We start from the raw sequence: 13,225 nt of genomic DNA on the forward strand, positions 1-13,225 counted from the left end.
AACTTCATATGAGGAAATTATGATTTTTCGAAGTTTCAGTGCAGTTGTGTTAGCAAAGAAATCAAATTTTAGATCCGTTGATTTTTAGCTGAAACAATCTAAATGAGAGTCGAATATCTCATTAATAGGAGTATGTAAATATAAAGACAATCAAGAACGGATGTCATATGAAAAAAATATGAATTTAAAACAAAGTTTAGCAGTCTAAGCCTTCTAAAATAATAAATAAACAAATAAATAAATAAAGTGAGAATTAGCCGACAAAGTCTATATAAAGTTGTAGATCTTGTCGATAGCTACGCGTTGATATAAAGAACGTCAAAAATGGAGTTCGTATGAAGATTTTACGAAATTTTGAAGTTTTTCGAGTGTGCCACACTTAAAAAGGCGTCGCGCCTTCTACAAGCTTCCACACAACACCACCCAATTTAGGACACGTGACAACATCAAGGAGGGCCAACTAGGCCAGGGTGTGGTGCACCTCCCAAAGATCCAACCTATAAATATCGTTTCAAGCCCCATTCTTTCTCAACACCTCTCCTAACTTTCTCTCTTAAGTTTCTACTCCCTTAGTCCAGAAAATCTTAGTATTTAAAGTATTTTGGCGAAGCTCTAGAATCCCTAAGTTCTCGAAATTAGTAGCTATCTGGACAGGATTCTGCCGGTGTAATTTCCAGATTTTTTTTCAGGAAAATCTCTGTAAGTTAAGCTACACTTATATTGCTTGCAATGTAACTTATATTTATATTCATAGTCATTATTATGAATTTGTAAATAAGATTTGTCATTCATTCCAAGTCATACTTACTGACTGATTTACTTACGGGGTTGATGTCTAGGTTAGATTTAGTGATGTGTTTAAAGTGACATTTCCAAACAGTATACTATGTATACCAAACAAATCCTACATCTGTTATGATCTTACCTGGTTGCTCCTTACTTGATAGATGTTGATGTAGACATTGGGATTGTTGAGAAATCTAGGCTATCGTTAGTCATAAGAAATAATAAACTAAGACTTAGTGATAATTGAATCTAGGTCACATCAAAAGGAAGGCTAAATGCTAAAGTGAAGCGCTTCCTAACTTTCCAGTCGTCCACTTTAACACGTAAGTGCATAGTTACTTTCACCTTACACATAGATATAAAGCAACTAGATGATTAAATACTACGTGTGCTTATTTTGTATATTAATTGATTTCTATGTTAGGTGAATTATATGATTTTTACTTGATTTAATCTTATACGTAATTTTATATATTTATATAAAATATATTGGGTAGTGATGGGTGATGAAAATGCTGAGATGATAATGAGATGACTTGACTATTAATGAATCAGTCGTCTAGCAGAGTATAGATGACGACCACAAATTATTCTATAGAGTCCAGTAGAAACACTAGCAAACTCACAACCTGTAGGTGTTAATGAACTATCTGTTCATTTGATGTACTCTATCCCCCTATGGTTACCTTATTGACATATATTGCTAAAGGATTCCCCTAAGCAATATTGTCTACCCGTTGCTGATGATGATCCTTATGATAGGTCCCTTGAAATCAATATTTTAGGATTAATATGTTAGAATAACGAGAATGAGTAATCGAGTGAATTTATTTGATGTGAATTATATAACTAAAGAAATTAATTATTGTGGGTTGAAAATCTTATGTACTCACCAGACCCCCGAAGCCCAACCTACCCAGTTTCTTTGTATAGCAGGTAGAGGTACGAAGGCGCATGATCGATGAGTGATTTGAGAAGTTGTTAGGCCAACAAGTTTATGTTTATGTGTTTGTAAAAGGTTTTATATATCAATGAAATATATTTCTTCGGAAATACTTCAATAAATATGTTTTGGGAACAAATTCCAAAATTTAATGAATACTATGAATTTAAATAAGCATAAAAGACATTTTAAATTGGCCGTGAAAATGGGGATGTCACATCAACTTTGATGATATGGAATCCTAGACTAGGAGTTAAAGAGAAAAATGGTCTTTTGCCTAAAGTGTGAACTAAAAGAGGGAAGATTCTTATCAGAAAGAAAGTTAAGTATTCTCCATTAATTATCAAATTGGGGTTATATTACTGTGTAGTGGTTCGGGTAGTATCGATGTCACTTAGCTCGTTGTGTGGAGTTACCTTATCAGTCTTTCAGTTGAGTTCTCATCAACTTACTTGTTATGTGGATTATATGATATGTGTATGCCACTAGAGAAAAGCCTCTCGTGGGGAATCTAGTTGGATTAAAAGGATGTATGTAACATCCGAAATCTTGAAGAGAAATTGTTGAGAATAACCTTATTTCTAGGTCAACTCGACGAGTTGGAGGGACCAACTCGATGAGATGGAAGAATCGGAGGAATTAAATGAACCAACTCGATGAGTTGGCAGCTGGGAAGGAAACATTAATTTTTACTTGCACCCTATTTAAATGCCTTAAGTCCTTTTTTTGACCTCTTTATCAGCCTCCATTGTCAAGTTTTTGAGCCTTGGAAGGAAGTTTGGTGTTCACTTTGTGCATTGTGAAGGAATTAGAAGATCTTGAAGTTTCTAGCTTGGAGAAGGAAGTCTTGGATCCAGAATCATTCCATTTCTTGTAGTCACTTTAAGGTATCAAGTTCATACCTTGATTTGTAGATGATTAGATCTCCTCATTTTGGTTTTTGTTGTGTTTTGGATTCTTTTTGGGGATGATGATAGAGTGAAGTCATTTAAGGGTTGTTCTTTCAGATATGAGTTGGTTTTGGTATCCTTGAGCTTGAAGGTGCAAACTTTATGAGGATTTTGGTGTCATGCATCCATTAAGTCAATTATCAAGTCCATTCTAAGCTTAAGAGCTTCATTTAGACATGCATGAACGTAAAGTTGGAAACTTTACATGATTTTGTAGCTCAAGGAAGTCACATCTATGTTTTGGAGTCATGCCCTAATGGATTAAGTGCTTAATGTATTAAGATGTGGGTTTCTGGCGAACTCGGCGAGTTTATGGATAAACTTGGCGAGTTGGCTCGGTTTGCCCCGACATTTTTAGATTTATAAAGTAACTCGAAAAGTTTGTTGGTCAACTCGGCGAGTTGACTTGGTTTTCCCCAATCTGTGTAGTTGATGGAAAAACTCGACGAGTTGAAGGACAGCTCGGCGAGTTAGGTCAACTTGGACCGTTGACTTTGACTTTTAATTTATGTCTTTGAACAAGTTTGTCCCAAGGGGTACTTGAGGTAATATGAATTGTAATAAGGAAAATTATGGGCTTAGAATAAGGCTCATATGGGGTTTGGGCCAATTTGGACAATTGGGCCATTTGTGGGCCTTTGGGGAACTTTTGGTTTGGGGCCTCAGTTTTGGTTCATGTTGGGTCAGGGGTAAAATGGTCATTTTACCCCAAGTAAGGATTATGGATTATAACATGGAACCCAATTGCTAATTGGGTGTGTTGTTGGTATTGACAGCTTAGGAAGCGGGCAGGGCAGTATCTAGGGTTTTCTTTCGGGGAGCTTCTGCATTTGAGGTGAGTTTTCCTCACTGTACTTGCGGGTCAAAGGCACCAATGTCGGCCTTTGGATTGTTATCCCGATCTATCATATGATTGAGTACCATGGTGATATGTTAGATCTGTATCTTGGTAGATAGGATGATGTTATGCTTAGTGATCTGTTAGATCTGCATGTTATCTGTTATGGCTATATGTTTTCCAGTAGCATGTGTTGATGTAGTGTGGTTGGGTTGAGACTGTACTACTTTGTGCTGCCAGTCAACAAACCTGGTAATGTTTACATTGGTACATTATATGTATGCTTATCTGTTATGTATATGTCAACATGGTTTGTGTGTGTGGTTGGGTTGAGGCAGACCTGCTTTGTGCTGAAGGCCAACAAGCCCAGGGCAGCTCGGATAGACCGAAGGCCTATGAGGTGGACCAGTCAGGCTGAAGGCCCGGAGAACAGTCCAGACAGGCTGAAGGCCCGGTGAGGCGGTCCAGACATGCTGAAGGTTCTGTGAGCGGTCTAGACAAGCTGAAGGCCCGGTGAGGCGGTTCAGACATGCTGAAGGCTTTGTATGCATGTTGTTATTTATATATGTTATCTATTTGGGTGTTGGTACTCTGGGGGAACTCACTAAGCTTCGTGCTTACAATTTGGTTTATGGTTTCAGGTACTTCAGTGAATCGTGTCAAGGTAAAGGCGTGACCGTACACATCCTCATGTTTTGGACTTATGATTTCTGGGAAACTCTGATAATGTGAATATTTTGAAAACTATGTTGAAAGCGATTCTGATTTTTAAATAATGTTTTAGAAACAATGGTTTTTGTAACCACTTCTTTAGAAAAAAGGGTTGTTTTGAAAAGTTTAAATTTTATGAATTTTTATGGATGTTACAGTGTAAGATCATGAAAAGCCTCTCGGAGGGACATTGTCAATGTTAGGTCAACCAGAGAAAAGCCTGTCGCAGGGAATCTAGTTGTACTACAGTTATTTATGTAGTATATGTTACGTGATAGAATATGAAGTATATGCGATTATTCTTGATGTTTATATTTATTATATGGATTGCATATGATCTGTATAATGAATAAGTGTTATGATTACTCACTAAGCCTTAGGCTTATAGATGTTACATTATATCTTTAGTTGTAGGTCTTTAGGTTCGAAGAGCAAAGAACTGGCTTGATTGAGACACCTAGACATTCTTGGGGGAATGTAATCTAATATATGTTTATCTTTTATGACTTTGTTCTTAAAACAGGAATTTAGCTTCCGCTCTTGACGATGATTTATGTGTTCTTAGCTCGGCCTTCGCTTTTTGAGGCTTCCTCTACCCACATCTCTATGTGCCCGCAGCACTTCCATATGGAGAAAGATAGGCTTACTATGTTCCATGTTTGATGATGTTATGGATGAAACCCCTTGTTAGTATGTGTTATACACTGATTTTTTAAAATTTTTATTTTTGGATCTTGGGATGTTACACATTATCATGTAACTTTTGCCTTTAGAGTTACATGGTCATGTAACACATAACACTCCCATGTTAATTGAGTTTTTACTCTTAATGCAATGAACTTTGCTTTTATTGTTCCCAAACACTACCAAACTTCACCAATGAGTCTTGATAACCTAAAACATATTAATATAATTATTTCATATCTTTTGAATAATATTTTACTTTTTACTTAATGGTTAATACATTTAGACATCACAAGAGCTGTCGGGAAGCTCATGTACATATCCACCCTCTTAAGTTGGTATTTATAGATATATTGGTTATTTTTAAATTCCAACAGTCACAAATACCACATGTCTTGTGTTACACTAGACACAACACTTTACATAATATACATGAGGGGAGCGTAATGACTAATGCATTATAGACACATCAATCTACCTTATGGATCATAAACTATGGATCATAAACTAAAGATACTTGAAATTCTTCTTTAGGTGTAGAACTTATGTTTGCTAAGTAATACAACCTAACATCTAACTCACTCATAGTTTCTACTATTAAAACAATGGCTTTTGACAAAATACAAACAAGGTACCTTTGTTTAATCATAAAATCTTAATATAAACATTAATTTCAAAATTATATATTTTTTATTTCGATATTTTAAGGCATATAAAATGACTTTTGCATTTAAAAAATAATTTATTCATATAAAATACAATGAATAGGAAAAAAAAAAAGGAATATAATTGATTTCTCATTTAATAAATCACCTCCTTAAAATATATTAAGGTTGGTAGGTGGCTGCAACTCGGTAGTCAAAGACCGACAACGACTCAATGTTCAACCCTCCCATGGAAAATCCCTCATCGCGCCGATACTTTGAATTCTACTCTTTCTCTTTCTCTCTCTCTCACACACACAAAAACACACTGAGTTGGACTCACCAAAACCTTAGTTGAGTTATCGCAATCATTAACCATTTAGATATCGACCCAATTTTCAAACACATAATCATCCCCTCATTCCGCCACCATCACCACCACTTCCTTTCTTTTCTTCTTCCTCCCACAGAGCTTCTTCCTCCGACGAATTTCATAACAGATGGGTATTCTACACGAAGACGTTGTGATAATCAAGCAAACGGAGAAGGAAGATGAAGCTACTGTGATCACAATTAATTGTCCAGACAAGACTGGTCTCGGTTGTGATCTTTGCCGCATCATCCTCTTCTTCGGGTTGAGCATCGTTCGTGGAGGTACTCACAAATTTTCCAACTTTTTTCTGCTTGCTACTTGAATTGTTTCGTGTTTATATTTTGGGCGCTTTGATTGTTATTCGATTTCTTTTGAAAGTTCCCTAAATCAAACAAACTTGATCGATGAGTTTTTTACAGACATTTGTTCAATTCCTACTCCATTCGTCATCGTCACACAAGTTTCAAGCTTCTAGCTTGATTTCGCCGTCGCCGGCGCTTTAAAACTCCGGATTGTTAAATTTCTGCTTGATAAATGATAACTACCATAGTTTTTGATCTCTAGATCCGTTTTCACGTAAACCTTTTATTCGATTCCATTTTTTATTCCTTCAATTGGATATTCCTTTTGATCAATATTAAAATATATATCAGATTCCTTAAATGCTTTCATCATTTCACGTCAATGATGATCATCATCACATCATGCATGATCAATGGTTCTAAAGAACATAACTTTGAATCAAACAAACTCCTAATTATTAGATTTCTGTGTTCGATGTGATAAACAGATGTATCAACCGACGGAAAATGGTGTTACATAGTGTTTTGGGTGGTCGGAAAACCAAGCACACGGTGGAGTTTATTGAAGAAGAGACTACTTGAAGCTTGCCCCTCTTGTTCTTCAGCCAACACTCTGATATACTATCCACCGGAATTGCTTCCACCAAAGCCTCCAGATGTCTTCCTCCTCAAGTTTTGCTGCCATGATCGTCAAGGACTCTTACATGGTACTTCATACTTGATTATCATGATTTGATCCTTCATATTTGTCGATCTTTTTGATTGTTATATGGAATTCATATTTGAAACAGATGTGACACACGTTCTTTCCGAGCTTGAATTGATCATTCAAAGAGTCAAAGTATCCACCACCCCAGATGGGATGGTGATGGACTTGTTCTTCATCACTGACACCAGGTTCATAAAGATTTAACCTTTTTCCACTTTCAAGAATCTAAAATTGAAAGAAATTACTCGATTTTGAGACTTATTACAAGTTGTGTTTTCAGGGGAGTTTTACATACATCAAAGCGAAAGCAGGATACATACGATCATATAAAAGCTGTGGTAGGGGACACGATGGTGAGCTGTGATATAGAAATGGTGGGACCCGAAATCACTGCGTGTTCTCAGGGCCCACCATTTTTGATTCCCCCTTCAATCACAGAAGATACCTTCAGCTTGGAGATGCTGGATCAATGCCAACGTGTCTCCCAACATTCCAACAGTGTTTCAGTAAACATTGATAACTCTCTTAGCCCTGCTCATACGCTAATCCAAATTGTTTGTCGTGATCACAAAGGACTACTCTATGATATAATGAGAACTTTGAAAGATTACAACATCCAGGTGAGTAATCATTGAGGTCTAATCTGTCATAAGATTGAAGGGTATTTTAGACATTTGAGTAATAATCAATCTTTGGATGTTTTGGCTTGTGGGTCTCAAAGATTTCATCATAATTTTTGTTGGGTATTGTAAAGATTCGATCTTTTTGTGACAGATTTTCATAAGATTGAAGGGTATATTAGACTTTTGACTAATAATCAATTTTTAGATGTTTTTTTTCTCGTGGGTCCGAAAGATTTCATTCAGATTCTTTTTGGAACTGTAAAGATGTGGTTTTTTTTAGCAATGGGTGATCATCATAAGATTGAAGGGTATTTTAGACATTTGACTAATAATCGATCTTTAGATGTTTTTTTTTCTCGTGGGTCCAAAAGTTTTCATCCAAATTTTTGTCGGAACCATAAAGATGTGATTTTTTAGCAACGGATGATCATCATAAGATTGAAGGGTATTTTAGACATTTGACGAGTAATCGATCTTTAATGTTTTTGCTCATGGGTCTGAAAGGTTTCTTCCAAAATCTTGTTGGGAATTGTAAAGATGTGATCTTTCTGTTGCAAATTTCATATGGGTAATTGTCATAAAGAATTAAAGATTGAAGGGTATTTTAGACATTTACCTAATAATCGATCTTTAAATGTTTTTGACTCATGGGTCGGAAATATTTCATCCAAAAGTTTGATGGGATTTGTAAAAATTTAATCTTTTTTGTGTGGCAGATTTCATATGGGCGATTTACAACAAAAGGGAACAAAGACTGTGAGATTGATTTATTTGTTGTACAATCTGATGGAAAGAAAATAATAGACCCAAGCAAACAAAATGCATTATGTTCACGCATTCGAATGGAGTTATTTCGGCCTCTTAGGGTGGCTTTGGTCAACCGTGGTCCTGATACCGAGCTTCTTGTTGCAAACCCCGTGGAGTTATGCGGGAAAGGGCGACCCCTTGTATTTTACGATATTACCCTTGCTCTCAAGATGCTCAATATCGACATTTTCTCGGTATTTCCTTTTCTACCCCTTGCATAATCCCATTGTGTAACAAGTTTTCTTAAATGATTTTGGTAATTTTGTTGCAGGCTGAAATTAGTAGGCACATGATCGGGGGTAGGGAATGGGAAGTTTACCGTGTTTTGCTCGATGAAGAGGAGGGATCCTGTGTGCCAAGGAGCAGGATTGAGGAAGCTGTTTGGAGTATGTTGATGGGTTGGGAATGATGTCATGATGATGATGGTGATGGTGATGGTGATGTCATGATGATGGTACAACTCTTTGAACTTGGAAGAGGTGCATAAGTAGGATGTAGTTTTTGTCATGACTTTTTCGGGAAGTTGACGAAAAGCAAATAGCCACGAGTAGGAGGGGTAAAAATGACATTTCACGGGTGTATAGTATATGAATCATGATGTAGTTTCAAAAAGGAGATGCCATAAGGGGTCTTTCAATGCTCACATAATAGCTTTTGTATATATTAAGTTACAAGAGAGAACGAATATGTTGAAGATGTGAAGCTACTTTGGGTCATGCATGAGTTGCAACAAGAAAATGCATGAAGGTGGATTGTTAATTCTGAAGGTTAATAGAGAAGAAAGGGGTTTGTAGATAATAAATAATGTAGCAAGGTTTATGGAATATGTATTTTTAGGTTGATGTTTGTTGAAGAGATGCTTTTATCAACTTGTTAAGTATGTTCTCACATGTCTCCTTTCTTGAAATCTTTTGTCATTTTCATTAAAGATTTTACAATTGACTACATGCCCAATTATCAACAGGTAACCTGGTCCAACATCTTTCCTTTTTATTAAAAAAAGATTATACACGTTTCTTGACTTATAAAGCAACAGAATTTACAAAAGGTTAGTAAGTTTGAACTCCAATAATTACAAGTATAATAGTTCGATAACAGTGGCGGAGCTAGATGGGACGTTGGGGTACTGCAATACCCCTAAAAAAATATTTTATATATATAAAAAATATTATTTATAAATATTTTTCATGTTATTGTACTCCCAACTAAAGAGATTATAACATGTTTTTTAATGTCCGATATTAGATAACTACATATAATATATATTGACAATGTTTGTCCCACTTACACACATCAAGTGTATGTGTGTGTGTGTATATATATATATATATATATATATATATATATATATATATATATATATATATATATATATATATATATATATATATATGAGAGAGAGAGGTCCGCACATATGTACCACTTACAATGTAGAACGTACCATGTGTCATTGTCGGACTCGGGCCCATGTAAGGAATTTGTATGATGCGGTCCCAATTATATTTATTGGAGATAAATCATGTCCGTAGTTAGTTTATTTGATTACCTAAGTTATTTTCAATTTACCTTGCAGCTCCTGTAATTGTGCGTTGTATTTTTATATTTATACGTGATAAAAAATCAATAATATTCAAGAGGAAAGATTTATCCTACTCTTACATGGTATTAGCCTAATACATTCCTGTAACCACCCAGTTTTCAAAAGAAAATTTTCATTTTTGATTAACCAATATACTTTCCACAAACCATGAAATCTCAAATACAATTGTTTTCAAAATTCATATCAAGTACAATTTTATTTCAAATCATCAGTGTTCCGTAAAAACGCCTATGAGAGAGTGCATGTTGCGCCATCAAGCTTTGCCCTTGCACTTGGGTTCAGATGTACTTGAAACAAATCCACAAATTGTACGCTAATGCTTAGTTAGTTCCTCAGAGCATACCCCACACACAATCCACATAACATATATCACTTTAGCCATAAAAGCTACACAATCACATAAGCCATGCATATAACATATAAGAAAGCCATGGAAACCCTTCAGGGTCTTACATCTAGTGCCGCTGGAACCCTCACATGGTCTTTCTGCCATGAGAACCCCCATATGGTCTTTCTGCCATGGGAACCTCCACATGGTCTTCCTACCAAGAAAATATCATACAACTAATCATGCAAATATACTAGGATGCCCTGGAAACCCTCCAAGGTCTTATACCAAATGCCACGGGAACCCCCCAGGGTCTTTCATACAAATATCATACTAACATAACGCATAATCAATCGACAAACCACGTATTATAAAATGGGCCGGCCTTGGTGCCTTAGACCCATTGGTATGGTGAAAAGACTCACCTCTCGAATGTTGAACTGATAAGCTAAGATCAGGTATATCCCACACACTTCTCCTCCTCAACTGCATATAACCAACATGTGATTAACTTGTCACAATCCCATAAATACTCTCAAAGTCAACCCTGGTCAAAGTCAAGGTCAACAGTCTATGTTGGCCTCAACTCGTCAAGTGCATTCAACAACTCGTCAAGTTACCCGAGTAACTCTTCAACTCGCCGAGTCACCTATGTAACTCATCGAGTTCTTTAATGTCCAGAAGACCGAAAACCCATGCAGACCGAAAACTCTAATCCCTTACCGAAATCACCCTGGATCTCGAAAACGGGAAAACCCTACTCGACTCGTCGAGTCAGCTAAAGGACTCGACGAGTTCCTTCAGCCACTTTCATGTTCAGCCCTTTTTAGTGGGATCTAAGGTCCTAAACTTCAGATCCAACCTCCCCTAATGCAGATACCATGTAAAGTTGCAAACTTTACGTGTATGCAAGGCCCTCCAAGGCTATAACATCAAAACTAAGCTTCCTACAAGGTTTTAGTGCATGGAAAGGGGCTAAGCTAGATAAAGTGAGCAACTTTATGACATTGGGGACCTAGAGAGGTCTAGATATGGGACCATATCCTTGTGATAAGTATAAATCTAAGTTTGACTCCAATTTGCACCAAAAATGGCCATTACTTCCAAGAAAAAGGGATCTAAACAACTAGAGATCAAGGTCACGACTTTATACCTCAAGATGATGCCCAAGACAGTGTAAATGTCGGATCTATTGTTCCTCTCCTTTATCCTTCCTCTTCAAGCTCGAAAATCCTTCACAAAGGCACACGTTTCACTCTCTAAAGCTCACACACACTCAAGGAAGCTCAACTATACGACTAGGGTTTCTTTCTGGGTTGCAAGGATGACGAAGGAGGCTACAAATGAGCCATAAATCTTTTAAATAGGATGCAAACCGCTGAAATTTAGGGTTTCTTTCTACAACGGCTACTCATCGAGTCAGGGTATTCCGACTCGTTCAGTAGCATCCAAATCCTGCATCCTCGTAACAGTCTCTACTCGACAAGTTGGAGCACCCTAACTTGCTGAGTCCATGCACAGAACCCTAAAAATTAGATAAATTAAATAATACTTGGAACACGTGTTACAGTTCCTAAAACCAAAAATCCTAAATTCTTCCTATCTTTTTTTCCGATTGATCCCCTTCCTTACACGATGTCTTCTTTTGATTCTTTCTCCCTCAACACCCTCATTCACATGCTTACAATAAAGTTAACCTCCTCTAACTATCTTCTCCAAAGGAATCAAGTTACTCTATTGCTGCTTCATAAAAAATGGATGAGCCATGTTGATGGCTTTACTGCTGCCCCTTCACCCACAATCCAAACGGATAGCAAAGAGACCACAAATCCAACCTATGTTGCTTGGATTCTTTCTTACACGATGTCTTCTTTTGATTCTTTCTCCCTCATTTACATGCTTAGAATCAAGTTAACCTCTTCTAACTATTTTTTCTAGAAGAATCAAGTTACTCCACTGCTGCTTCATCAAAAAAGGATGAGCCATGTTGATGGCTCTGCTGCTGCCCCTCCACCTACAATCCAAACAGATAGGAAAGAGACCACAAATCCAATCTATGTTGCTTGGATTGAATTGGACCAAAAGGTCCTTCTTATTCTTCAATCTTCTCTGTCTAAAGAAGCAATGGCAGAAGTCTTAGGTTGCTCGTCCTCTCGTGAAGTCTGGAAAGCTCTGGAGGCAGATTATAGCGATGACTCAGTGGAACGCTCTCAAAACCTTAAAGACTCTCCGCATAAATTAAAAAAGGGTGCCCTATCTGTTTCTGAATTTGCTAAGCAGTTTAAGTCTATTTGTGATAATCTTGCAGCAATTAGGCAATCGATCACTGATATTGACAAGAGCCACTAGTTCTTGTGTGGGTTAGGGCCATCTTTTGAAACTTTCTATACTGTCTAACGAGCCACTACTCTACGACCTTCCTTTCATGACCTTGTTGCTCGGGACGAATGTCACGAGTTATTTGTCTCTTCTCTCCATGAACCATCCCATCGATCTCATGTTGCCTTCACTGCTTATTCCTCTCGTGGAAGAGGCAGGTCTGGACGATCCTCTTATCAGGGAAATTCTTCTTCTAGGGGCCATGGACGTCGACCACCATACTGTTAATTATGTCACCATGATGGTCATTATGCTAATTCATGTCCATACTTGAGCAGATTTTCTCAAAAGTCCTCTTACTCCACTGCAAATCTTGCTCAAACATGTAATGTTGATTGTAATATAAATGACTCCACTCTAGACTAGTGTGTGGATACCGACGCAACAGATCACATGGCCCCATCTTTAACCAATTTTGACTCATCTACTCCTTATCATAGAAAGGAAAAAGTTGTGTTTGAAAATGGTAACGTGCTCCCAATTTCTTTCATTGGTACATTATCTCTTATACCACACTTGAAATGACGCGGTGGTCTTATAGTTCCACA

At 37.0% G+C, this 13,225-nt stretch overlaps 1 protein-coding gene across 1 annotated transcript; it reads left to right on the plus strand.

The window, feature by feature from the left end:
* Positions 1-5,786: 5,786 nt before the first annotated feature.
* Positions 5,787-9,260, plus strand: ACR10 (ACT-like superfamily protein). Its single transcript, XM_078960196.1, has 6 exons — positions 5,787-6,210; positions 6,720-6,938; positions 7,023-7,128; positions 7,221-7,560; positions 8,280-8,564; positions 8,642-9,260. Exons 1-6 carry the CDS (start codon positions 6,057-6,059, stop codon positions 8,777-8,779), a joined length of 1,242 nt encoding a protein of 413 aa, XP_078816322.1. The 5' UTR covers positions 5,787-6,056; the 3' UTR covers positions 8,780-9,260.
* Positions 9,261-13,225: the final 3,965 nt, after the last annotated feature.

Source organism: Lactuca saligna, chromosome 6 (genome assembly GCF_052625555.1).
Source record: "Lactuca saligna cultivar CGN05327 chromosome 6, ASM5262555v1, whole genome shotgun sequence".
Lineage (NCBI taxonomy): Eukaryota > Viridiplantae > Streptophyta > Magnoliopsida > Asterales > Asteraceae > Lactuca > Lactuca saligna.

Coding starts and splice junctions, on each gene's coding strand:
- ACR10 (XM_078960196.1), top strand. CDS start 6,057: ATGGGTATTCTACACGAAGACGTTGTGATAATCAAGCAAACGGAGAAG. Junction 7,561..8,279: donor TGAAAGATTACAACATCCAG/GTGAGTAATCAT, acceptor TTTGTGTGGCAG/ATTTCATATGGGCGATTTAC. Junction 8,565..8,641: donor TCAATATCGACATTTTCTCG/GTATTTCCTTTT, acceptor ATTTTGTTGCAG/GCTGAAATTAGTAGGCACAT.